At 39.5% G+C, this 26,704-nt stretch overlaps 1 protein-coding gene across 1 annotated transcript in view; it reads right to left on the bottom strand.

Moving 5' to 3' along the window:
- Nucleotides 1-741: 741 nt before the first annotated feature.
- LOC104499615 (FRAS1-related extracellular matrix protein 2-like) overlaps nucleotides 742-26,704 on the bottom strand; it is a gene marked incomplete at its 5' end in the record, with an annotated part of 60,019 nt that continues 34,056 nt past the window's right edge. Inside the window, 10 exon segments of the mRNA XM_010143144.1 lie at nucleotides 742-1,254; nucleotides 2,873-3,019; nucleotides 3,516-3,703; nucleotides 5,079-5,205; nucleotides 11,115-11,249; nucleotides 11,339-11,466; nucleotides 12,611-12,715; nucleotides 15,034-15,226; nucleotides 24,563-24,894; nucleotides 25,397-25,528. Coding sequence (XP_010141446.1) covers nucleotides 742-1,254; nucleotides 2,873-3,019; nucleotides 3,516-3,703; nucleotides 5,079-5,205; nucleotides 11,115-11,249; nucleotides 11,339-11,466; nucleotides 12,611-12,715; nucleotides 15,034-15,226; nucleotides 24,563-24,894; nucleotides 25,397-25,528 — 2,000 coding nt within the window.

The raw sequence follows: 26,704 nt of genomic DNA, 5'->3' as shown, positions 1-26,704 counted from the left end.
TTGCATTCTTTGGCTTTATATAAACATAAATAAGGAAAAACTATCAGATTAAATAGCTGAATAAGAATCTGCAGAAAAGAGTATGTATTGCATCCTGTGACATGCAACTGTATATAATGTTACGCTGTCTAATCTATCTGTCTTTTGAAAAAGTTCAGTTACACATAAGTAAAAAAAAAAAATCACTGGTATAGCTTAAATGAGCTCAAAAGCTTATAGAAGGGAGGATTCATGCCTAAGGCATTTCATCACCTTTCAGACTAACTGTAGACATTGAGTTCTTTGTGAGAAAAAGAACAAAATTTATCTGAGGAGTGTAAAGATTCCTCCTCTCAAGTATTTTTTGTTTCCAGAGAAACAGTTTTCCTCTCTTATTGCAGACAGGATATATAGCACCCTTAGATAGTTTCTTCTACTTTTTTGAAATGTCAGAAAATATGAAAACCAAAATCTCTCCCTTACGATGCAGTTCCTTGAATTGCTGCTTAAGACTAGTGCATGATACAGGGACGTCAAGATTACCTTTTGTGAAAAGTGGGAGATCCAGGATGGATTCTTCTGTTGTTGATAATGGCAATATCATCCTATATCCATTTCAGGATAAAAAAATTCAAGTACACCTAGAAGCATATGAACTCTTTATTCCTCATGAGTCTCCATAATCTGCTGCTAACAAAGTGCAGTTCAAGTTTTTATTTGAGGCACTCTGGAGACACTGGCTTGAACCCTGTGGACTTGGAGTCAAACCTCCGAGCTGTCGCTGGTGTAATTATGTGGTAGCATCATTGGCTCATTGCTGCCTGACTCCTTTGCGGCTTCCTTCTTCTCAGAATTATGTTTCCATTTTACTAGCAAAATGATGATTGCAATTAAGCAGATGGCAAGGAAAATGGCAGCACCTCCACCAATGATTGTGACTACACTGACCTCTGCACTTTGGTTATTCAGTTCTCTGGGGAGAACACCATTGACCGCTACTTCCCCTTGAGGAACTTGCTTCTTGCCGGTGCGATCCAGTGCTATGTGCTGTATATTTGTTCCTCGGTTGTTTTCTACTCCAATGTCTTTTGCAAGTTCTGAGACCTGCTCAACTCCTCTTTTCTGACGCCTCTGTGTGGATGATCCTGGGCTCCCACCACTAAAGAGTGAGTGGTACTGGTGCTCTACACTTCTTTTGCCGATTCCACGGTTAGCATTCTCTTTTGAACGTACAGTGTAGATTGTATGGACATACCACTCCCTACCCAAAGACACCTAGAAAGACAATTTAATACCATTTTATTGTATTTAACAGACACATACACAATCTGGACAGCACTATACAGACAGGAAATCAATCACTGTTCTGAATTGATTCCCCAGACAAGTACTTTCAAAATCATGCACAGAAAAGCCCATGCTATGTGCCAATGTGTACCAAGGGATTCACGTTTTCTGCCAAAATTATAAGACGGGGTAGTGACTATTCCTTTCCATGGTCAAACTCTATAGCTATCAGGTGTGGGTGAAGAAGCACAGCCTCGACACTTTTTTGGTACTGCTAGTATCGACAGTCATATAAAGATCGTAAGCTGTAGACAGGCCACAGAAGGGGCCCAACCTGCCAGTTGACTAGATCCTGGCTGTCACTCTCTTTCTATCTTAACATAAGAAAATAATTTTTTACTATGAGTATGGTTGAGCAGTGGAACAAGGAGGCTGTGGAATCTCTGTCCTTGGAAATATTCAAAAGCCAGCTGGACATGGTCCTGGACAACCTCTGACTCTGTGCAGGTGGGTTGGAACCAACAATCTCCAGAGATCCCTGACAACCTCAATCCATCCTGTGATTGCTGATTCCCTACAGTCTGCATGAGATGATGGTGTCTTCCTTCAATTTGTCTTGTCTTTTCTGGATATGTAATAAATGTGGCCTCCCCAAAGTCCAGTAGGATTGTCTGAATACTGTCTTACAGCTACTGGCTGATAGTTTCAGAGGTTACAGACGAGTTCTGCTATCGTGAGAAAGAACACATTTTCTATTTTACGCTTGTTTTTTCAAGTCTTTCTCAGGGTATATTGTTGTTTCTTCATATTTTGATTCTTCTGACAGAAGGAGGACCAAAAGTCACGGCATTACTGGAAATTGATTCTTCATATAAGAAATGATGAAACCCTTTTTATACTGGTAAGTAGGCTGTTCTCTTAAACATTCCATTGCTTACGATGGGGTCTTTAACACTGAAGTGGCCAGGATTAAAGTCTCCTCAATATTTTTTCTACTAATTTATACAGCTGAGATTTGCAAATACTAAAGAAACAAATAATGAAGAGAAAACTCCTGGCTGGTTATATAGATGAAAGGGAGGAAGACACACAGCTGAACAATTATAGTTAATTAATATTTAATTATATTTAATATAAACCTTTAGTTGTCAATTTCTAAGCTTTCCAGTCTTTAGATGTTTCACAACGTGCAAGTTTGCAAGGAAAAAATTGCACAGAGTATGCTGAGTATCAATTAGAATTTATAAAGTTCACTATAAATGCGTATGAGTTTTGTTTTTCGTCTTGGACAAGGGAGATGGGAAACAATAAAACTATGTAACAAGAAACTTCTCAAGTCTTAGAAGAAATGCGAAAGAATAACTTGTATAATTTCTGGTTAAACTATGGAATTAAGTAAGAGAAAAGTATAGTATCCCCACAGAAATCTTTTAAAAACTGCTCCAGATTTTATATATAGAAATTCTAAAGCATTTATTTTCCTGTTTGACTATCACTGGAATCAGGATAAATCTTTCTATTGACTCCAATAATGTTAACAACACTTCCTGTGCAAGTGTGTCTTTCTTGGTTCAGCACTCTTGCTAATAAGGTACAGAAATCATACCTGAAATAGAGGAGTTGAATCTACTTTAAATCCATCAGAGCCTGGCTGTTTAACTAAAGGAATTGCTTCAGGATCATCTACTGCAAGTTTTGCATTAAAAAGCACATTTCCAAAGCTCGTAGCTTGCGTCTCCGGCTGAGCTTTATCCTACACGTCATGGAGAGAAAAAAAAGTTTGTAAAACACAGATTCATTTCTTCCAGGATACATAGTCCTAATATTTATAGGCAATGTATGAATTGTGTAGTTTACATGTGCTATTTTATGTAATCCAATGTGTCATCAAAAGAAAAGACATAAGAAGCAGTTGTAGCCACATCTGACTTGTACTACTACTAAATCTCTTGCCTGAAGAATTTTTTTATTGAAATACAAGGGGGTAGCACTAGAGAACAACCATAGCTACATTTCTAAAATAAAAAAGATACATAAATGTGGTCTGATACAAACATAAGAACTCTGTTTCCCAGTTTAAAGAAGCTACTTTTCATTTCTATTTACAGACATTCATATAAATTAGTTTCATGTTAGCTTGAGTCAAATATTTGGTGCCATCAAGAATATTTAAAAGTTGGTTTTAGATAAAAAAGAAGCTAGGAAAAATAATATATGTATGTGCATCCTCCCAGAATTAGAACACTTACCACAATCTTAAACCTGTACAGAAGGGATGGAGAATCAGCAAGGCACCCATATTCCGTGTTGGATGGATTATACTTGGGTACATATCCATCAGCTCCTGTGCATAGGAAAACCTTCTCGATGCTACAGTGAAAGGAATCACCCAGATTCTGCACTGGATCCACCATGACCCGACCATATATGATATCACCTGTAAATGGCACACACAGTTCACTTCCTATTACACTGGAACATTTAGCACAGTACTGAAGCAAAGTTAATAAGGCTCGTCAAGAAGCTTAGGGCAGTGTAACGTGACTATATCCAAAGACAACTCGCTACCTAGCATTCTCTGTAAGGGGCTGTCAAAGGCTGTGATCAGAGTGCACACTCCTCCATGCACTCTGGGCCACATTATAGTGGTATTTAGGAGGCCATTTGCTGCTGCTGTAACCTGAACCAGTTCAGGGAGCTGCTTTAATTCTGGACTATCCTGAGCTCTTCATTCAAAAAGTGACTTAAAGAAACATCATTTACTCCTCTGCATCAGACCAGGGTGTAGGCTTTGGCCTCCTCACAATGCCCTTTGTTGAAGAGATGGGTTTTTTTATGTCAATGGAATACTGTTCAGGCTGCTTAAGAGTTTACCTATACTTGATCAGACTGGCATACTGTATGAGTGAAATGAACATTAGAAAAAACACAGAGACATTTCCTGAGGCTTGGCTCCATGTAGCTGTTTGATAACATTTAAGATAAGACATGCTTGCCAGGCCTGTACAAATAACCTGTGCCATTGCTACACAGGCAAGGAAAGTACACTGTGTGCAGTGGTCAGATACTTACGACAGAAAGTGGTTAGGAAGGTTGAGAATCTGGAGAAGGAAAGGAGAAACATTGCATTGCTTTTACAATTTGGAACAACCGTACTCTTAGAGAGAGACCAGACACCTGCTGTGCAAGAGACTGTGCAAATACATCACAAAAGACAGGCACGTTCATTCAAGGTGCTGGCCCTCTAATTTACAGGAAAAGAGGCACATGAGGAAAGCATAGGAATGTGACTGTTTAGGCCCACTGACAGATGTGTCAACTGAATCAGTCTTTCCACCCCAGCCTCCTCAGTGGAGGACAGGGGGTTGGAAGAACGAAAGCCTTGGTGCTGTACAAGCACTGTTTAGTAGCAGCCAAAACACTGGCATGTTATCAACACTTTTATCCACAGATGGGAAGCATGGCATCATAGTGGCTGCTATTAAGAAAGTTAACTCCATCCCAGCCAGACCTAGTACACTCACAAAAAGACTGTGTAATACTCAGTTGTCATCCAGGAATGTTCCTAATATCAGCCAATGCTTATAAAGTGGTCAGCTTATGAGAAATGGCACTAATACCGTAAGCCCCACACGTAACAGTTTCAGTGCAGATTGGCCAACAGCTCTTATGTAAACCGCCAGATAGGAAAGGCAAATGCAAAGGAACACAAGCAGCAAGCTGAATCTCTTACTCCTATCTTGTTTTTTTGAAACAGGATCCTGATATTGAGGAACATATATTGAATGTGCATGATTTGTGCACAATTATACCTTCTGAGAAAGCAACATCACTTTCTTGCCCAAAGCCCATTGAGCCATCAGATAGCCACAGTGTCTTTTTGGAGAGGAGGAACATCTGGGTGTTCAAGCTGAACTCAGCAGCCACTGGGTCACTGACCTAAAACACAACAACATAAGGCTCTTCAACAAGCATTTTTAAATGACTCCTAAAAGACAGCATGATTGTCTCCCAATGTACATTATTCACCAGCTCTGCACATCTACATGCAGTAACACAATTTAACCAAAATAATTTCTTTGTACTAGACTTATATTGCTATATATTTTACAAGCATTCAGCCTTTGGGTTATCTGCCTCTGTGATATTTGATAGGATTCTAAGTTAGTTTCTTCCCACAACTTTTTTCCAAATCCCAGCCAAGGAGGTGCCCAGGGCAACTTACGTGTGAGAGAAACACAAGGGAAATATTTTCCTCAATAACTTGTCTCCCTCTGACTCATCACAGCCTGTTTTCTCTACCCCATTTTCATTCTTACACCCAAGTCCCACCTATGCTTTTGATCCTCTGCCAATTATTGGAAAGTACACATTGCTGAGGATTCATTTGCAAGTGTCAGTTCCTCTGATGTGCTGCAGGGCACACGTATGTGAAATGTATGCAGGGATCATGTATGTGAAAATGCATCAAACCATTTGAACATCTTTTAATGCTAGGATTTATCATTATATATTTGACACAGTTATTCCTTTAGATTATAAGAATAAAATAAATGAATACTATCATCAGCAGCTTCTCATTGGGCCATATAACAACTTAGAAGGCAAAGTACAGACGGACATGGCTCTGTTTGGTTTGTGTCTGGCAGGGTTTTGGCAGCAGGGGAGGAAGCTACTATTGTGGCTCCTGAAATTCCCCAGCTCCAAGTCAGACTCACCTCTGGCCAAGGCTGAGCCAATCAGTCCCTCTGTGACAACATATTCAAGAGGGGAAACTTTCAAGGCAACTGTCTTTTGTTTTTGGAGCTCTTGTTTTATTTTGGATAGAAGTGGGATGAGAGAGATACGGACACCCAGATCAGTGAGGAAGGAGGTGGGGTGGCAAGCTGAAGCAGCCATTCCCCTTCAACTTGCGGAGAGAGGGCAGGTTGATCCCTTGCAGCCCTCAGAGATCAATGGTGAAGAGTCCCATCTGCAGCAGTCCCATCTGTGGAGGACCCCATGCTGGAGCAGGGGACTGATCCTGAAGAAGACCATGAGTCTGAGGGGGGCCCGCATTGGAGTGATTCATTGGTGGGAGTATCACAGCCCACACTGGGGATCCACGCTATCTATCTGGAGAGGTTCATGGAGGGTTATCTCCTGTGGAAGGGACACCAGATTGCCGCAGGGGAGGACTGTGAGGAGTTTTCCCCCTGAGGAGGAAGGCACAGTGGAAACCACATGGAATGGACTGGGACTGACCACAACCCTCATTCCTTGTCCCCCTGTGCCGCTGGGGGCAGGAGGTAGCAGAGCTGGGCCCAGGAAGAAGGGAGGGGCAAGGGGAAGGTGCATTTAATTAAGATCTTTTACTTATGAAGAGTAAAGTAACATCCTACTCTGATTCAGTCAGTGAATTGGTGGTAGTTTTGTTTAAATTAAATTTATTTTGTTTCCCAAAGTCTAGTGTGTCTTTTGCCCGTGACCATAGCTGGTGAGTGAGCCATCCTTGTCCTCTGTCTCAACCTTTAAGCTTGTTGTTTTTTCTGCTCTCCATCCCACCAGAGGGGGACAGGAGTGAGCAAGTAGCTGTGTGGTTGCTTTGTTGCCAGCTGGGTGGGCTCAAACCACAACAACGGCATAACAAAAGGGAAAGAATATAGTGAACTGAAGAATTGGGGAAAGCCCAAAGTTCAAAAAGATGCAGAGTACCTGAGGAAACAATGTGGAAGATGCGCACATTAAAAAAACCCAAAAGACCGCTAAACAAATTAAAAAATCTTAACATGTATATGTATACTTACGTATATATATGTATATGTGTGTGGAAAGAAAGGAAATAAAACAGAAACCATTCTTACTGGTTCATGGACTAGGGGCTGATGGAGTGAGATAGAATAATATCAACAGAAACTAATGCTGCAAGTTATACAGCTGACGTTTGTTCATCTTCAAATCCCTTTTTCACAACAGAATCACAAAACTATTAAAACAAAAGGATTTGGCAAGAAGAATATACAGCTGAAATATTTTCATAAACCCACTGCTACTCTTCAGAAAGAGGAATCGTACCTCCATAGCCTTCTTACAGGAATAATAATAATAAAAAAATCTTTTCCGTTCTCTTGGAATGCTTCCTTCTAAATGCTTGGGATTCAGACTGTTCAATTGCAGTCCCACAGCTTCAAATACCTGACTGGCACAACTGGTTTCCAGGTGTGGTTCTGAAGGAAAATCAAGTATGGCCTCATCAAGCTCTTCCTGGGCAGTGTAAATGTGCACTGAATAGAAGTGTGTGTTCAGCTAAAGGCACTGGACTTCAGCCACACGGTTTACAACAATGATAAGAGCAATGGCCTGGGTATGTGCTATGAATACATCTCTTAGGTGTCCTGTTTCAAGTTACTGTCTTTATTTCAGCTTTATGTGTAAGTCTTAGTGTGGCAGTGGCTGATACATAGCTGCTATTTATGACAGCAGTTTAAATATAATTATTTTCATAAAATAATTACATTTAAGTGCACTTAAGGCATTTTAGACTAGAATTCTTAAAAAAAATAATCAGTGAGGATTGGATCTGCCAGGTGAGAAGAGTACTGTCAACTTATTCTACCTATTTGCCATGCCCATCAACTCTGCATATGGATGATTTCAGGACAATGCAGATCTGTCATGGTAGACATCCCCATCTCCATGGGAACAAAGCCCATGAAGTATTTGGTACCTCAAGAAGCAGAGAGCTCTTGAGATTGGTCCATCCCAGGGCAGCAAGTATCCTGATTATGGAAATGCTTCTGACAGGAAATGGTCATGCATATTTAAAGAAAGGAGATGCTGAAAGTACTGGGATAAAGCAGAGACTGGAGGTTGAATGCTGTTCATCTCCAGGAAATCCCAAAGTGAGACAGTGGTAATAAAATCTTCACTAGTCTTCCAGGCTACCTACTCTTCTTTTCAGGGGTCACAGAGAATGGAAAAAGAAGACAGGCGGATACATGTTAAAGAACCAAAATACATGTTTGAACCAAAATCTCAGACATCAAATATATTGTCTTCTTGATATTTAATTCTTAAAATGGTCCCCCATTTGTGAATAGTGAAAACAATTATGAACAAAATTAGAACAAAAAGTTTCCAAGAAAATGACAAAAAAAAAAAAAAAAAAAAAAAAAAAAAAAAAAAAAAAAAAGTCCTATATTAAAACCCCCAAGAAGATAATTCAGCACAGCAGTCGGAGCACTAGACTAAGAATTCGGAGAAACAATTCCTACCCTACCATTTCATTTCATCATTAGACTTTACCATCAAAGTCAATTTAGTCTGGTAGTGACACTAACTTTATAGAATCATAGAATGGTTTAGGTTGGAAGGAAGCTTTTAAAGATCCTCTAGCCCAGCCCCTCTGCCATGGGCAGGGGCATCTTCCAATAGATCAGGCTGCTCAAAGCCCCATCCAACCCAGCCTTGAACACTTCTTGGAGGGGGCATCCACAGTTCTCTGGGTCAGTCGCACCTTGTCCTGTCACTATAGTCCTTGGTAAAAGGACTCTCTCTGGCTTTCTTTTAAGCTCCCTTTATAAAACAGGAGGCAATAAGGTCTTTTTGGCTCATTCTCTTCTCCAGGCTGAACAACCCCAACTCCCTCAGCATTTCCTCGTAGGACTGGTGTTCCAGTCCTTTGACTATTCTGTGGCCTTCTGGACCCATTCCAAGAGGCCCATGTCTTTCTGCACTGGGGACCCCAGGACTGGATGCAGTGGGCCTGTGCAAGGTATCAGGTGTTTCCTAGTCTAGGGACCAGCATTACAGTCTGACTTTTCATGCCCAGTTCTCTGTCTTTTGTTTCCTATTTCTAAAACAATAAATACCAATGCTTATTCAGCTTTGCAGAATGACTAGGAAATCTTAAAGTGCTAGATACTGCCTACTGAATTTGAGCTACTGCACTGCCGCTTTTTTTGGAACCTGCTTTAAGTCCACATAGTCTTTCAATCTATGATCAAAGGGAACAATTACCACTCTTGTTTATACTAGCACCAGACACAAGCTGTGATTTAGCATTGCTGTGAATTTCTTTGGAGTTCCTAGAAGCAGATTAGAATTGCCAGACAAAAGCTGAAGTGCTGAACTAGTGTAATTTCCCCTCACCCCCTCCATTCAATCTTTTTCAAAATGTTTTGCTGGTTAACTCTGAAAAGGCAGGATTCACGTCAGATCATGTACCATCTCTCTGCTTTGCCAGGACTTAATGCCCTATCACGAATCATCTGTTCTTCCACAGCTGGCATAATGCCCAATGAAAGCATAAAGACTGCATACATTCCCTTGTGTACTCTGGCTAATTCAACAGAAAAGTGATTGTGTATCCCTGACTGACATGGATCACATTTATACTGTAAGATGGTTTAATGGCATATATCTATACTACTGATGAGCATGAAGCCACAGCCTCATTGTACTGGTATTAGTTGTTCCGGCTCCAAATAACAGAAATTATATAAATTCCACCTACACACAACCCAAGGTCACACTAGCCCTTGGGATAACACTGTAAACCAGCAGTTTACGTTCTGTTAACTATCCAACATGACCCCCAGATTTTTCTCAGTCAATGATTTCTACAGCAGAGTCCATTTCTCCATATTTTTTCTCAGCTACAGAACTTACAGCTGGGCTTTATGCAAGGTGTGCTGTTTTCCTGACTCTCCAGGACTCCCGTTCTTGGCAGGCCCCGGCCGCCCCGTGCCCGGGTCTGTGATGTCCGGAGGCAGAGCAGCGACTCTTTCACGGGCACCCCCTTGCCATGGGGAAGGATCTTGCGTGCCCTTGTGAGGTTGAGAGCTGTGCTGGTGGTGGCATGTGCCTCCGGTGGGGTCTCCCAAGCCAGACAGGTCTCAACTGAAGGGTCAGACAAAGTGTGTCCACGGGCAGGATGGGCTCACTAGCCTTCGGGCAACCATCCTAGGAGAAGGACAACTCTGACTCCAAACCCGGGCAGATGGAGCTCATTTAGCCCTGTAAGGCATCCATCATCTCAGAGAAGGACACCCTAACCAAACCTATGACCCGAGGACCTCGCTGTCACCGTCCAAGCTCGCTAGGCCCTGGCAGATGAACCTCAGGTGTAAAGGGTGGAGCCAGTTCCGCGCACGCTGCGCCTCACCTAAAAATTCCACCGCGCAGACCTGAAGGGTGCACTCATCGCTTGCAGTGAGCGTGGGAAAAGCCCTTCCCAGATCTTCATTCACGAAGCCAAGCCATGATGATGATGATGTTTTCCTGATTCCACGTGACCATATGATCTGTATTGCTACGGGTAGGATTTGTCTCACTCACTTTCATGAGTCTCAAAGCTAAGCATTTTATCAGTATTGGCTCTCTGCACTTCATAGTCAGTGAAGGATGTCCTGCCTTAGGACTGAATGAATATTCCTCTGGAGGTCCCACTGTTGATACCAGAGACCTAGCTCTGATCTTTGTGTCAGATGAAAACCTTCTGATAACAATTTTTTATTTTCCTAATTATCTCATAAAATTATTTCATACCGAAGTCACCAGATAAGTAGAGAATTCTCAAAGTTTAGTTCATATTACAGTAACTATCCCTTAAACCAATGTCGATGAGCTTCTTATTTGCTATCAAAGATTTACTTTGCACTGAAGACAAAAAACCATTTCTGCTCCTCTCTTACGGGTAAAACTGGTTAAAAAGCAGGAGATGAGTATGTGTTGTTCCACCACTTTAGGAATTGGCTTGTTTATAAGCAAGTATATACAGTTTCTAGCACTGTTATTACAAGACCAACAAAGGCAATTTGGGAATCACACTAAAAATGAAACATGCTGAAGGTATCATTGGATGGTACCTGCTGGAATCGGATATCCAGATCAAACGTGATCGGCTCTCTAGGACTGCAGATCACTGGTAGGCTGTACTCCTGATGAGGAGCAGTGGTACAAGCTAACAGCTTCACGGTGTACATTCCAGAATAGTCTCGAACCTGAAGAGAGAGATAGCAAGCGCTATTTCACCAACCTCCTAACTAACAGGCCTGGGGAACAGAAGACACAGTGAAGGTTTAGGTTTTACCGCAAAATCTGAAACAAAGCTCCACAGCTGTACTGGCTGGTTGTATGTTGGCTCACTTCGGATTAGGCTGAGGCTAAATGTCAGTCCCGGGTGATCAGCTGACATAACCATGGAAGTTAGAGATGAAGCTAGAAACATGCCAAGAGACAGATTTGTCACCTTTAGTGTTTCACTGCAAACTCTCAGAGCCTGAAAAACATTCCCAATTATTCATGAATTATAATGCTACAGTTGATGTTAATACCTTTACAGGGCACTGGGTTTTATTAACTGAAACTAACAAAATCAATTACAGCCAACACAGCTGGCTCCTTTGATTCATGTTCAAGTGTCTATTCAACAGTTGCTTTTGGGCTATACAACCAGAACTGTATGAAGATTAAATGTAACAGACAAGGAAAACAGTGAGAGTGGAATGGCAAAGATCTATAATCCCTCCTGTTTTAAACTTGGAATGTCTCTTGGCAGTGTAACTCTTTCAGCTCTGCCTTAGAGGCAAAATTTAACACACTAGAGGACAGTTGAGAAAAAGTAAAAGCACTATGAAGGAGTTTTATAGGTTAATAAAACTGAGTTAAACTAAAAGAGATTTCTTCAGATGATTTTTTCCCCTTCTCATTATTGTTCAGCAGATTTAATTTAGTTAGATAATCTTTTCCATAGCCAACATTCATGCTCAGATTTATGTCTGTAGACAGACTCTTACACCTGTGATTATTCTGAACAAAGGCAGAGAGGTTTAAACAGATTAAATTGCAGGATCAGGTCCTTAGCAATAAGTAATTGAATGGCAATGAGAATGGTTTTTTAACAGAGTGATACAATGCTCATACCAGACCTTTTCCTACTCTCTGAAAAAGGTCTTAATAACCTACAAAGGCTTCAAGTTAGAAAAGAATTTTTAATGCCATCTAAGTTCCTAGGGCAACATAAGTAAAGAGCTAATCATAGCTTTTGGTCTAAAACCATAGATTTACAGATCCCCAGTGGACAGAATGGCCTAGATCTTCATCTTTCATAAATCGGTCTCTTGAACAAATGGAACTATGGGTTTTCCATTGGATTCATGTATATTTCATCAAGTTTGACAATCTGAATAGAGTCATCAATGACAAATAAGAAATCACAAACAGAGGAAAAATCCTTACCTGAGGAACACGGTACATAACAAATTCAGATATCAGTAGCAGAAATAAGAAAAATGAGTAGTATAAAACTTGTGAGGGGTGTCTTTGCTTTTTATGGTAGCACTAAAGTGTAGATTAAGCTTACCAGGATGGGACATCACAAACAGACCATGAAACCGGGCTTCGGTCTTGAAGTTGACAACCAAGCGCCCCTCTTCACTAATACGCATGCTTGTTGGGTACAGGGAACCTGGCAGCAGAAGCCAATTCACAAGGTTTATTCCACTTGCAGACAACAAATAAATCACACTCCTATGAAACACCAGCCCCTCTCTTTCATTTTCACTTGTCATGTCAGTTGTTTGAGAGAGGCCCTGCTGATACCTTTTGAGTTGACTCAAGATCCTTCTCAAACACAAATTTACGCAGTGGGGCCTGGAGTTTTCAGCTTTTCCATACAGAACTTCCCAAAAGTCTTCTACATGTTGTAATGGACCCACACAGTCACTCTAATAGGTTGAGGAAAGTCCACAGCATAGTCTGTGCTTGTGTTCAGGAAAGAGCACGGTCAGCTACCAGAGGGTTGTATGAAAGGAAGAATACTTCTGTTTTCCCCAGGTATTCAAGCTGACTCCTAACAATGAAAGCTGCTTCAGAGATATTCTGTACGAGAGCTTCCCCATTTATCGTCCCAAGGCAGCACCCACCAGCATTTAGCTGTAGCAGTTGTTTGTAGCTTCCACGGCAATGTGCTTGAGGGTGCTTAAATCTGTGAAACACATTCTGACAGGCTTTGTATTGCTGGTAATTTCTGGCATGAATCTGGCTCAAAACACAGGCCTAGTGTTTCCTAATTTCAGGTTACAAGCTCTTGTTTATGCATCAGAAGAGGTTTACTGCTGCAGCTTTCAGACAAGTCCCTTTTTCTCTAGAGTTCTGCAAAGCTTCAGAGTTCAGGCGTTTCCTCCAGTGCTCCCTTACAGAATGTGACACCATTCTGGTTTTTGGGAACAAGAAGGAAACAGGAATGTTCCTCCACGAATGTGTCAGAAACCGAACACACTCACCCATGCGAGTGTATTCTACCTGTACAGAATCACCAGTACTAATCATAATTATTGGTACATTTGAAATATATGTAAGTATAAGTTATGGCTTTAGAAGACCTTGACTGCAATACAGTTTTATGTAGAATTTATGTAGAATAGTTATATGTATCCAGACGTATGGAAATAAATGGGAAACTAGTTAACTCCTCCCTGCCCAGAAAAACAGCTGCTCATTATGCGAGGCTGTGGAGTGAGAAAATACTGCCCAGATCGGACTGGGAAATGTTGGAGGTCTACTCTCCACTACCTCTCTGTGTTTATCATGTGTTCTGTGCTGGGTGTTTTTTAAGGGAGCTGCCAACATTTATCATCTCCAAAGACACGACCACCAGCTTCTAAAACAGAGAAATAAAAAAGGAAAGCATCAAAGCTAGGATGCATAGATGCACCATATAACTGCTGAGGCTGAGGATTAGATCTGGTTGTTATTTAGTGACTAGTACATCATATGATTTGTGGCATGTGGCTTATTCTTTAGGCATGGCCTGACAAGTGCTACATTCTTCATGCACTATAGGTTCCCTTTGCCGCTCCTAATTTCCTCCTCTTAAGATGAGGACAGAAATTGCATTAGTAATGACTTCTGTAGTTCATATACAGATTTTGCAGAATCAAAAAATGGTCTCATCTTCACTGGAGTCCTGAAACTGTGTAAGGGTACATACATAATTATAGCCTATATTCTACTTTAGGTTGAGATGTATATGGAACACCTGAAGCTTAATGCTGGGAAATACTATGTAAATTTGCATAAACAGAACAAAGCAGCATACAGGTGTAACCATACATTTTATCTTTCACAGACATCTGCACGTCGCCATTCAAAAAACCCCAACTTTTTTCAAAGATAAATTCTGTAATGATAGAGTTTCATTTGTTGACTAATTATAGTCACAAACATTTATTGACAGTCTCTATCACATTTAAAGAATGTTTCACAGTTTACTACCCTAACAGAGAGGACAGGCTATTATACCCATTATATATTTCTGTTTCTTTTGAATGTTTCACAATCAATGTTTTTGAAATATCAAAAGTTTCTGAAACTGTACACTCATGGCCAGGAAAAAATGATATCACAGAAAAGTATCTTTTTTTTTTCCTTCATTAAAGTGCAAACATCTTGTGTGGTAATAGGATATGAACATTTAGTGAACCTTGAGGTTCTGAGTAGAAATAAATGTGTTAATGTTTGCATGTATACTTCAAGCATAACACGACAATAATCTTTCTTTGCAACACAAGAACCAATGTCAACTTTACCTGTCTTTCCTAAGCATCCCAGAGGAGAACCTCTGCTGCTAGGAATGCTAGGGAATGACAGATCGTTTACAATAATAAATGACATACTATTATTTGTTTTTAGTATTAAAATGACTGAAAAAAATCATGCTGCTGTGTGCAAATTATACTCTTAGTAACAGAACATGAGTTTGATGCACAGAAATCCAACACCCACCTTGGAGCTCGGCTTCAGGTGGGCTACCGATCCCATCCTTCCACAGGATGGCAGTGTCATATACAAAAGTCAACCGGAGCTCTGACTGTAGGTCGAAATGCTGCCAGCCTCCCACACCCACCGGAGAGTGGAAAACATAAGAGACGTACAAGGGAACTCTCAGCGTGACATAGGACTGTACTAGGTTGAGAACCTAAGAAAAGGGAAATTATTTATTTAGGTTAGTGGTCATGAAAGGCAGTATTGCACAAGTAATCCAAATGTAAGAGAAAGAGAAGACAGAACTTGGAATAAATATTGTACCTGAACCAAATTTTCTCATTTTGCAAATTACAGATGAAGTGCAAAACACCACCTTTGAAAGGAATTCAGCTGAGTTTACATTCCTTCAAGTTCTATATTTGTATTTCAAACTGGATATGTGTTCTGATAAAACATAAATCCCTTAATTTTGACTCATAATTTCATTTAGTTTTTTTAAGTATCTAAACAACATGGCTAGAAATTAAGACTTTGGAAATTTTTTAAATATCCTTTTCCATTTGCTCTATCCTTTCACCTTAACTAACTCTTTTGCTTACATTCTTACATTACTATCCTCTAAGAAGCTCTTCTGGAAGACCTTGAATTTGCTCAGATGTCTTTGCAAAACTGAGTCCTTGGACTCTGCTTATTCGTCTCTGGAACTATTTCTTCTTTTATGCATGGATAGTAGCTACTGCATGCAAACACACACATCATATTGTCTGGAAGAACTAAGAATAATATGCAAGTTGATACACATTTTAAAATAAAGCCTTTATGCATATTTTGTACAAGAAGTAGCACTGAAATTAATTATTATTAGTCAGAGAATTACGTATGTTTTGTATATATTTTGATGAAAAAATGCAAGAAGAACAGTGCTCAGCAAACTTCCTCCTTTTAATATACCTCTTATATGTTACATGGTGATACATGGATACACACCTGTCTAAAGAGACTTTGTGTTTATGTTCTGTTACAAATACTTGATCATTAACATCCCTCTGATTAGAAATGTGCAACTCAGGTTCTTTTAGAACATTCTGGATTATCTTAGAAAGACATGGAAAGAAAGGCACTGAGATCATCTCCCAGTGGGAAATTTTGCAAAAGCATAAATGGTGTTGAACTTTCATTTACTTCCAATAGAAATTCCATATGTAAATTTGTAGATCTGAACATTTCCCTGGAGTGATTACATTACAAGCTTCTAAAGAACGTTTTGCACTATTAAAAAACCCTAACATTCAAAGAACTTTACAAGCGGTGTGAAAATCAAACTGTTTCTGACTTCACCCAGTGGCATGTCATGGGAGCTGAACGTCCATTACCTTACAGCTGCTTTACATTTCCATATGCCAGACAAAACTTTTAGTAATACTATGAAACCTCAAATTTACTGCCTGCACTGACTAAATACTCTGAACTAATTAAGGAGTTCTTTATGGCAAATGTTTGTAGTTCGCTCACTTTCATGTGTGACAGTCCTTGATCTACACGCTATGCTTATATTTCCCCACATAATGTGCTAGCATTTAGACTGCAGACAGTCGAAACACACAGTATCATGCGGTAAAGCAGCCTGGTAGACAACAGGAGATGCTACAGTTATAGACTATTTTATATCGATGCTTCTTTGTTGGTTTTACAAAAACACAATCAAGAACTTCTATTTGGAACAAAAAAAAAGGGGTGTTTTTTTTTTTTTCTCTACATGTATTGAATGACAAATTGAAGTTAGACACAAATACTATTCTTTAGTCCTTTTTAAGTTGCAAATCTAACTCTGGGATAACTCCATGGATATCTGAGCAATTATTTCAGACATGGATTTGCTAACTTGTTCTAAATAAAACCACAGAATTCTCACTTCTATAAGAAAACCCCATATAGCTATGATGCAACTCTGCAGTGCATCACTATTTGCCTTTGATTCAGGAGTAACCTTGAACATTTGTCACTTTCTGGAACAGTGTCAAGAACTGAGTACATTTGGTAGTATAACAAATGTGTTACTATTGAAAAGTCATCCCAGAAAAACTATGCTGGCTTTTCTCTGTGTGTTTTTGTTCTACATCTGCATGTTGTACGGTAAGAATCAGACATTGAAATCAAAGATCTGAAATTCAGTTTGCTTATGAGGAAGAGACAAAGGTACCTGGAAGATTTAATATATGACCATTACCCTCCTGAAAAGAAGCATAGATAATGCTTAATGATAATGTAGAGAAGGACAGGACTATCACACAGGGAGAATTTAATGACCTTGAGGACGAGAATAACAGAAGTGACGTGATATTTTATAGCATGAAGTATAAGGAAACAGAAACTAACGACAGGGATTTCTGGTAGAAGTGAAAGGCATGGGTTAGAAACAACGAGACAAAAACTTTTGGTATGTAAGTTGATCACATCATAACTATGACCTCCCAACCCTCTCTATATGATATGATCCTAAGATAAACTGAGGAATGGGTTGGAAATTAGAAGCATGCCATTATACAGAGCACTAGTGAGAGCTTATCTGCAACAGCTTTGATCATTCGTGCATGAAAAAGCCTAATTTGCATTGCAGACTGCAGAAAAAGAAATCAACATAATCGCAGGAGTGGCAAAACTATCTGATGAGAAGAGACTAAAATAGCCAGGTTGTTTAGCCTAGAACAACAAAGGCTGAGGGGGAATAAGAATGCTGTCTATACACGTCAGGACATGAACAGTGGAGAAGGGCCACTGAGGATGAAAGATGGTGCTGACACGGGAACAAATGGGCATAAGATGGCCATGACAAACACAGCCTAGAAATCAGAAGAATTTATAGTTCTCAGTGTGGTGGCATTCAACAGGAATAGAGAGGCCGTGAAATCCTATTAGTTTTTATACTAAGTTTACTACTGTTGGAAGCACATTCTATAGAGGCTTAAGGCAGAGGCCAGGACACAGTGATCCACGAACCCCTTTTTAGCTCAGTATCTTATGCCACCCCGTGTAAAAAAACCAACCTTCTTTCAAAGCTTTTCTTGATTTTCAAGTACAAGGTGTCATCAGCTCTTCATATATACTGTACATAAAGCAATCCATTAATGGGGTTTGTAAGAAACATTTAGGGTTTTCTTGCCTCCATTCAATAGGAACATGTTAGTGAGATCAACTCATTTGTACTGTAGAAATCCAGCAGCAGGACCCCTTCTGGGGCAACACTGCTCATTTGCCATACATTACCACTGCTCCATGGGAAAATCTGAAACCATTTCTCCATTTCCAGGACCCTAGGATTTAGAAGGTTCTTCCTTTTTAGCAAAACCCATAATAGATGCCTGGGCAGCAAGGCTGCTTGCCTTAGCCTGGAAATTTATTCATGTACTTTGCATGTCTATGTGCATCCCGCAGTATATTTGCCTTTTGTGCATGTAGGGAGAGTTCTTGCTAAACTGGCTGACCAGTTTTTATGCATGCAAACTGTTCTTCAAGCACTCATGGACTTGCAGGGGTGGAGGAAAACCTACAATACTGATAGCCAGAGAATTACCGAATAAGAAATTCTCTCTGTCCCAACAGTAAATTAGGCTCTCTAATTCCTTGTTATAAAGGAAAATGCCATGAGGGGAAAACTACTCTTCAGTAGGCAGAAAAGAAATATCTCAAGACATGCTATATGAAATATAGAGAATCTTTTCGATATAATAAAAATAAAATTAAAAAAAAGAGATGAAATTAACTGCAGAGGAAAACGGTGTCAGAGTTAGAACAGAACCCCCAACAAATGAATCAATGGAATGTGTTACACAGATGGAGGGGTCTTACTTCTCTAGCTCTCTTCATAATGTCATTTAGGCAAACATGAGAAAACATTCTTTCCATTGAGTTATCTTTATTTCCCAGCACAGCCTGAAAAGCTTATTGAAAGTAGCCAGCTGTTCATATTTTATCTTGGTGTGACACTGATGAAACCAAAATGGTAACTTAGAGCTGTGTAAGTGTAGGATCATCTTAACTACTGTGGAGAGACAGAACAGGTGCATTATGTATCTATGCATCTTATGCAGTTTTAGCAGTTGTACTGACAAAATTCTATGCATTAACATTAATTTTAAACTATAATAAGTGGATGCAACTTTTAGCCTTGTGATACCAGAAAAGAAATCAGAGTACAGCTACACCTCAGCTGAATTTGGGAAATTGTGTCTCATACTCTGTGATAATGGCAGGTCTGGAGAACCTGGGAAGCTAGAAGACAAAAATTCCAAGCAGGGAATAGACTCTTACAGTTAATATCTGAAAAAATGTAGATCCCAAATTGCTCAAACAGTGCCTCGCAAAATTCCTGTGTGTAAGGGAAGAACATGATTTTTACTGGGCATCGATATAAGAGTTTCATACATTTTCTTTGCAAGATAAATTACGACAGAGCATAAGGTCTATTTTTGAACACTGACAATTCCTGTTTAAGACTTAGGAAATATTAATGGGAGTTTCTATAGGTGTTGTTCTTTTGTTCCCATTTCTGATGCAAACTGTCAAACTTCATTAAGTAAAAACCCATAATTAGTTTGAGAATCTGTCATGTAACAAGTGAGAATATTTACAATAAAAAATATTTTCAGTTAAGGCTTTGGGGCGTGGACTCCATTCTACATTTATATTGTATTATATTTATCTGGCTTACATTTCCAGAGGGCAGAACTTGGCACTGTGTGTGTGTGTGTGCACTTTTAGTACTGATAAAATCAGAATTAGAAATAGCACATGTTTTATCCCAATTAAACAATCTTTCCATGACAATTATATTTTTGTCTTCCAAATTACCCTAAGCCTCATTTTCTATTGCTTTTACTTGCTGTGTCTGTGGATTTGAGTCACAAAAGCTTAACAATGTTATCAATTAACTGTTTACACAATACCAGTATGGTAAAGCAAAGATTTGGCCCCAAGAAGGCACACAGCCAGGTAGGTCACAGGTGAAATGCAAAACAGGTTTGTTTAAAGAAGTCTGATTGGAGAGGAGAACGTAATAAAGCCTTGAAGTGCCAGCTCCTTCAAAAATTTAACCTCTGACTTTGTTACACTGCTGGTGCATTAACTTTATAGTGGAGGTTTTTCTTCACAGCGCTTACTAAATGCATGTGTTTACAGCTGAAGAAAAAAGGGTTTGCCTGTTAGTAAGCTCCCATCTCAAGGGAACACGAGTTACAGGGGTTGTCTTAAACTGTGGCAACTGAACTGAACATAATAATCTGAAAATAGACATTTACGTCTATTTGCATTTTATAGCATCCAGTGAGATTTTTCAGAAGAGACGACTTTTCCCCTTAAAGTATGATTGTGGTGAAACCAGAACAAGTAAAGCTGGAAATAATACTGTTTCTGTGTAAGAAAAAAACCTCAGAAAGCTGCCTCATATAGGCTGTGGCAACAGACCAGGGATTTTCATACACTCAGTGCCATAACGTGTGTAGCATAAATGTGAACTGAACATAGTGGAAGAGAAACATTTTCATTTTTGGCCAGAAATAACAGTTTATGTTACAGAACAAAACAAGTACAGTAGCTTCAAGGTATCAATCTGCATGTTCAAGTATTTTAAAATATGTTTTTCACCTTCTTGTTTCTTTCAAAGACTTCTTTAACTATTTATTGTTAACAAAATTTGTTTGAATGGTAATTTCCTTGCTTCCCTACGCCAAGTCTGGCAATGGACTGGAACTAAGAAAAGCAATATCCACATATAAATACTTGGCCAGAATCACATGGAAGCCTTCAGATGCTAATCTGTCTGGCTACAGCAAACAGTTATAACAGTAGGAAATGAGATCAAATAATACTTCCTACTCTATAAAATAAGTCTAGACCAACAGTTCAATACATATTTTATCAAAGGACAGTCACTCGCTTGGCTTTCACTGTTTTCTAACTTCCTTTCATGAACATCTGGCACTGTTCTAGAACCTGCATCTTGAAAATGTGAGATGTCTGTAGTACTTGACTCTCAAAATGTCCCCATGAAGTAAAGTCCAACCTTTTAAATTATGTGAAAATAGAGGAAGACAGCCCTTGGGTAGGTTCCTCTTTTTAAAGGCCTATACATATGCAAAGACAGACATTGAATTTTAGGCTGTGACTGCAAGTTGTGCAAAAGAAAACTCTTGGGGCTAATCATCAAAGCTTGGTTAACTTTAACCAAACCAGAACTATATCCAAATGAATTAGCTCAATTTAAAGAGGACTAGGTCTTTATTTTTAAATATGTTTATTAAGCTGCACATCTAAATCCATATTTGGATACATAAATGCCTCGTTTTTCAGATGAGGTGAATATGGGCAGACCCATGAGCAAAGCATTAAGCTGTATACTGAAAGGAGTGCTGCATCTAACTCACACAGGGTTTGCTCATGCACAGCATAATTGAGAAAGAGAATGGGTCACAAGCAAAAGGCCTCAAAGGAAAAAAAAAGAAAACTGAGACCTTCTCTGTATGTATTATGACAGTGCATGAGTTCATGGGAACTGGCTAAGACAGCTGCAGCCTGTAGCAAACACTAGGAGCACTGCCAGAAGAACTACACCAGGTGCAGGTCTCCACCTCACTTCTTGCTGACTGAAGCTCATCTTCTTCCTCTACCATAGGAGGAGCTCCCATAAAGTGAAGGTCTGCATCATGCAAGATATTGCCAGTTGCTTTTGTGAAATCTCCGTCTGAATCAACAGCGCTATCTTTGTTTGACCGTAAAGGTACCGGAGAGCTAGAATCAAGGAACAGAATTTTGAGCTTAAACACCTATCCAAAATATCTGGTAAATTCAAGCTATTAAATTTGCAGTGGTAGCAGGACGTGGTAAGAGTGTTTTTGTTATTTATCTGTTCTGTCTACATAATAGAACTTAAGCTTCCTTTGTGTGCTAAAAAAACATGGTGAAAACCATAGCTGCCAGCTTTCCTCTCACAGAGGAGGATTATTAATTGTTCACTGAAGGAGAAAAAACCAACAATGGTAAGAACCACAGAGATAGGGCACTGACTGCCTCCCCTCTCAGCTGGAGGGGGTCATGTGAAGATAAAGACCAAACTTGGAGAAGAATTACATGGAGGTGGGGGAAACAGGGAGGGCATTGAAGCGCGTACTGGCTGCAGGGCAATACTTCACTGCTAGAAGTAATTCAGCTTGATATTTCAGTTACCACACCATAACCTTTTATCCATAACCTACAAGGCAGTTTCAGCTGCAGTTTCATGGCTCTCATAGCTCATGTTCACTCCTTGCTGCTTTTAAATAAGGGATCTTAGCCAACATACATAATTCTTCTGGAGCTTAAAGCACATACAGCTCTCTTCCTTGGCCACATTGCCATTTATGCACGTCCTCCACTACTGAATATACAGGTTATTTTCATTTACTAAAATATTGGAATGGTGCTTATTTTCTCCTCTGTTTATATGCATATAGACATATACAGGTTTTATTTAGACACACATTTGTCAGCACAAGCTATTCATCCTTTTCCCTGAAGGGTATAAAAATATTTAAAACAGAATTCATACCAGGTCTCCTTCCTTTTCACTGAGGGAGAATTAGCTTGCATAGGTCACAGAATCAGTTACAGCTGCTTGGCAGCTGTGTGTGCTTATGTGCTTACGATTGTGTTGTGTGGAAAATAAGAATGTATGGTTGCATATTGCATGGATGTAAGGCGATAGTCAAAGGAATGATGAGTTGAAGAAATGAAATCATTCTAAGAACAGCGAACACTGCTGTCATTTTTATCTTGTAGGAATGTGTAAGGTTGACATCCCACACTTGCATGCCTTCCCCTTCCCTGTGACAGGTTCATGGTTCCAGTGGAATGTAACTATAGGAGGATCTGCTTGTAGCAGAGGGGCAACCCCAAGCAGATGCACCAACAGTGAGTTTCCAATGTCAAGGCAGAGCCCTTGAACTGGTCTCTGTAACAGAGAAGGAAGCAGAATGATAACAGAGCACTGAGATGACATGTCCATCAAGGACTTTGTATCTAAGAAGGGCAGAAGTCCCATTTTGTTCTGTTCTTATACTTTACAGAGTATATAATCTCTAGTTAAAAGGGGTAGAATGTTAGAAAGTTAACCAAGGGCTAAAGAGAGCCTGGTGCAATTTCTTGTCCAGCCATCTGACTGTACAATCATCTGTGGCACCCACAGAATAAGGTGGACTTTAGGCATATAAGTATAAAAAAAAAAAAAGAAAAACCAGCTTATCATCTGATTAGCTATCTATATGTCCATTGGCACCTCTGCTTTTAGTAGTAAAATAACTTTGTTGTTGCACATGCCCTTAGGTTTCTTTGGGCAATGACACGTTTTTCTCATCTGACTGACAAAGTAAATATTTGTGCATTGAGTCCACTGAGGTCTGATAAGTGGATGGATCCCTGGCAAAATGAACACCTGTTAAAAAGCAGAGAAATGATGGCCATTTAACACAGTGGCCTCTTCCTTTCCACAGTGGCTCAACAAGGAAGGCTAGTGAGCTGGGAAATTGAGTTAGCTTTACTACACAGCTGTCATGCTGTGGATGGACTTCTCTGAAATGAAGTTCTGCATTTTCAGTCTTTCTTCCAGCTTGTAGGATTATTCCCCAAAGAGACTTTTCTGTGACATAAAGAATTGATCTTCATAGCTACAGCTTTTGTATTGCACAGCCTAAGCGGGATCAGACAGGTTTATGTAGCAATTACATAAGGAAGACCTAGGGATTCACTTCACAGTCACTGCATTAGAAGAAATTCTGCACCCTTTTGCTTCCACATTACTACGAATTTCTATAAACAATTTCCAAAGGAAGTAGAAGATCTCTCAAATCTCTTTCTTTTAACTCCACAACCACTATCACAGCTCTGCTCCTCAGCCATTCTATACTGGCAGTTCCTTTTTGCTTCCTGACCAAGGAATTTTCTGCTGGGTAATGCAAGACCACTGTGCTGTCTGCACTGGTGGGTCTTATTACCCGCTAAACCAAGAGATCAGCAGAGCGAAGCAGCTGGTAGGACACTGCAGTTCATTGTCATCAGCAAGAAGGCTCTTCACAATTTTTTTAAACTCATTTTTAAGATACACAATGACTAATACTAAATAGCCCAGTACTATCAATGTTCTAAATGCAATCCTTTAGAAGGCTTTCATTCTAAGAAAAGACTAAGGTGGCCCACTATACAGTAGAAGTTAGATCAGTTTGTCCTAAAATACTTCAAAAACTGTATTGAGAGAAAATCATAGCAAATTTCATTCAAACTAAATTATTCCCTTAATTTCAATTGGACAAGGATTTCACATATAGCCTATTAGTATTTAACAAATATTGATAGCTTTAAGAAAAAAGTTGGTCTTAGAGGAAGTCTACTTCTTAAGAAAAAAAAAAGAACACTTTCCAACTAAATTAATTCTAAACCCACTTATTTCTACTAGCATAGATGCATTATATGAGAAATCTTTCATTGTAAGAACACAGTACAAAATCAAGTTGCACTTTTGTACCTGTCCATCTGTCCCAATGGTGCCTCCACAATCTGTGAGGAGCTCAGACATGTCATAATAGCTAACAAACTCCCATAAACAGGCTTCCAGATTCAGATTGCGGTAGAAGCGTAAGGTATTGAAGCCTCTAATTATTGGACTGTATTGATAGGGAATGGTCTCTCCAATCACATCTGGATTTTTGGTAGCATCAGTTAAGAAACCATGGTGGGTCTTCACTTCTGTGTAATCCAACAGGTTGGAGCATTTATGGTTTCCAACTCTAGTTCCATCAGGGCTAAGTGTCAGTTCAAAGTTGGAGAGCTCTCTTGTAGAAATAACAGGCAGCATGCCTAAAAAACATTAATTTATAGCACTATCACTATATTTCAATGGTCAGAACTGCTTAATTTAGCTAAAGTTTGTCAAACACTAAGCAAGTTATGCAGTGCCTCTGTATTTTGTACTTAATTAATGTACTTTAGAATTCTAAGAAAGTTGATATGCTAAGTGTGTATGAGACTGTTATCCACAATAATTAGGTCTTTATACCGTAAAACAACAAATAAAATATTTCTAAATCTCCCACATACTTTTCAAAGGAGTTTTACAAAGTGTAGGTCTAGTCCAACTTATATAAACTATGCAATTAGTCTGAAAACATTTAATCTTCAGATCAAAGACTATGCATCATAGTATCTTATGCACCTTGCTGCAAACTGCACTTATCCATGCATCACATTTTTCTCTGGTCCCACCTGTTAAAAGATTGTATGTTATTTTGGCTATTTAAAATAGTTCAAATAACAGCTTGTTGCATGAGGTCTCTCAACTCTACAACTGATTTTAGCATACCATCAATATGTGGCATTGTGACTGTCAGTTTGATGAGGTTGGCATAATCAGGATCTTCTGGGCCAGTATAGCGCAATTTGGCAGAGAATGGTTCTGCTCCAACTACTCCTGACATACGAGGCTGACAAAGACCTAATGGAAAAAAGAGAAAGCAACTTTATGTCCAGAGAACATAATCTATACCTTCCCTTGCACTGTTTTTAGATGCATTTTTTTCCACCATACAAGTTTCCGAAATAAGAAGAGTTTTCTCAAACAACAGGTAAACACTTTGAAGAGCACCTACCAGAGGTTTGAACAGAAATTTACGCAAAAGAGTATTCAAACAGAAATCATGACTTGATCAAGTGGACCATATTTTCAAAGCCAGGTGATGATACCTCACCTGTACATTTTCAGTTGCATGTGTCAAGCATACCTGCAAAGTCAGTGTCAAGTGCCATACTTTTTCACTGGGCTCCTCAGAGGCATAAACTTCCAATTCTCACACAGTCTTAGGCACATACATAGCTTTACAGAAGATACTTGATGTTCAGTTGGTTTTGTCACTGGATTGGGGTCTGGACCTATATATGCCTTTGACTCTTTAAGCCTCCTGTTGCATTAGTGACCAAATGTAGTTAGAATAATTATGTCAAAGGGCCTCTAGAAAAACTATCCTCAAAGCAGAGCCAGCTTCAACGTTAGATCAAGTTGCTCAGGGCCTTGTTCAGTTGAATTTAGAATTTCCCCAAGAAAGGAGAATCTATTTGGCAATCCTTTCCAGGGTTAGTTCGACCTGGTCTGTAGGACCAGAAGATTAGGTTTTCAGTCGTACGATCTGAGATCGGTGCAACTTCTAGTTGCGTAGTTCAGTGCAGAAGTATCTGCATTCTGGACTCAAGAATCATAGCATAATGTCATGTGATGACCAAAGGATCACAAGGCACTCTAAGAAAGAGCAGCAGAAGTGGAAAAATAAAACAGTTCCCTTTGCCCGTGTTCTGCTCTTTGCCCATTTCTGCGGAATTACAAGAAAAGAGCAAGCAGGGCTCTCCTCTTGGAGAACTTATTGGTTCTGGTGGACCTCATCTGGCCCAATGGTTCTAAGTTGGAAACCCAGGGGAAACAAAATTTCTCTTCTGCACACAGTAACTTTTCAAGTTTTTTTGCTTGCTTGCTTGCTTGTTTTTCTCAAATACAAGTAAAATGTGCTAAAGAGGCTAAGCACGGTTTTTTGCACAATCTGACTTACTTTTGAGAATTTGGTCTACGTACCTGAGGTCAAGCAACCTCAAAGTTGAAAATATTCAGGATTTTGGCAGGTTG

The sequence above is a fragment of the Buceros rhinoceros genome, unplaced genomic scaffold, assembly GCF_000710305.1.
Source record: "Buceros rhinoceros silvestris isolate BGI_N320 unplaced genomic scaffold, ASM71030v1 scaffold3019, whole genome shotgun sequence".
In the NCBI taxonomy this organism is placed as follows: Eukaryota; Metazoa; Chordata; class Aves; order Bucerotiformes; family Bucerotidae; genus Buceros; species Buceros rhinoceros.
The sequence above is the reverse complement of the archived record's forward strand: the minus strand, read 5'-3'. Positions and strand labels throughout refer to the sequence as shown.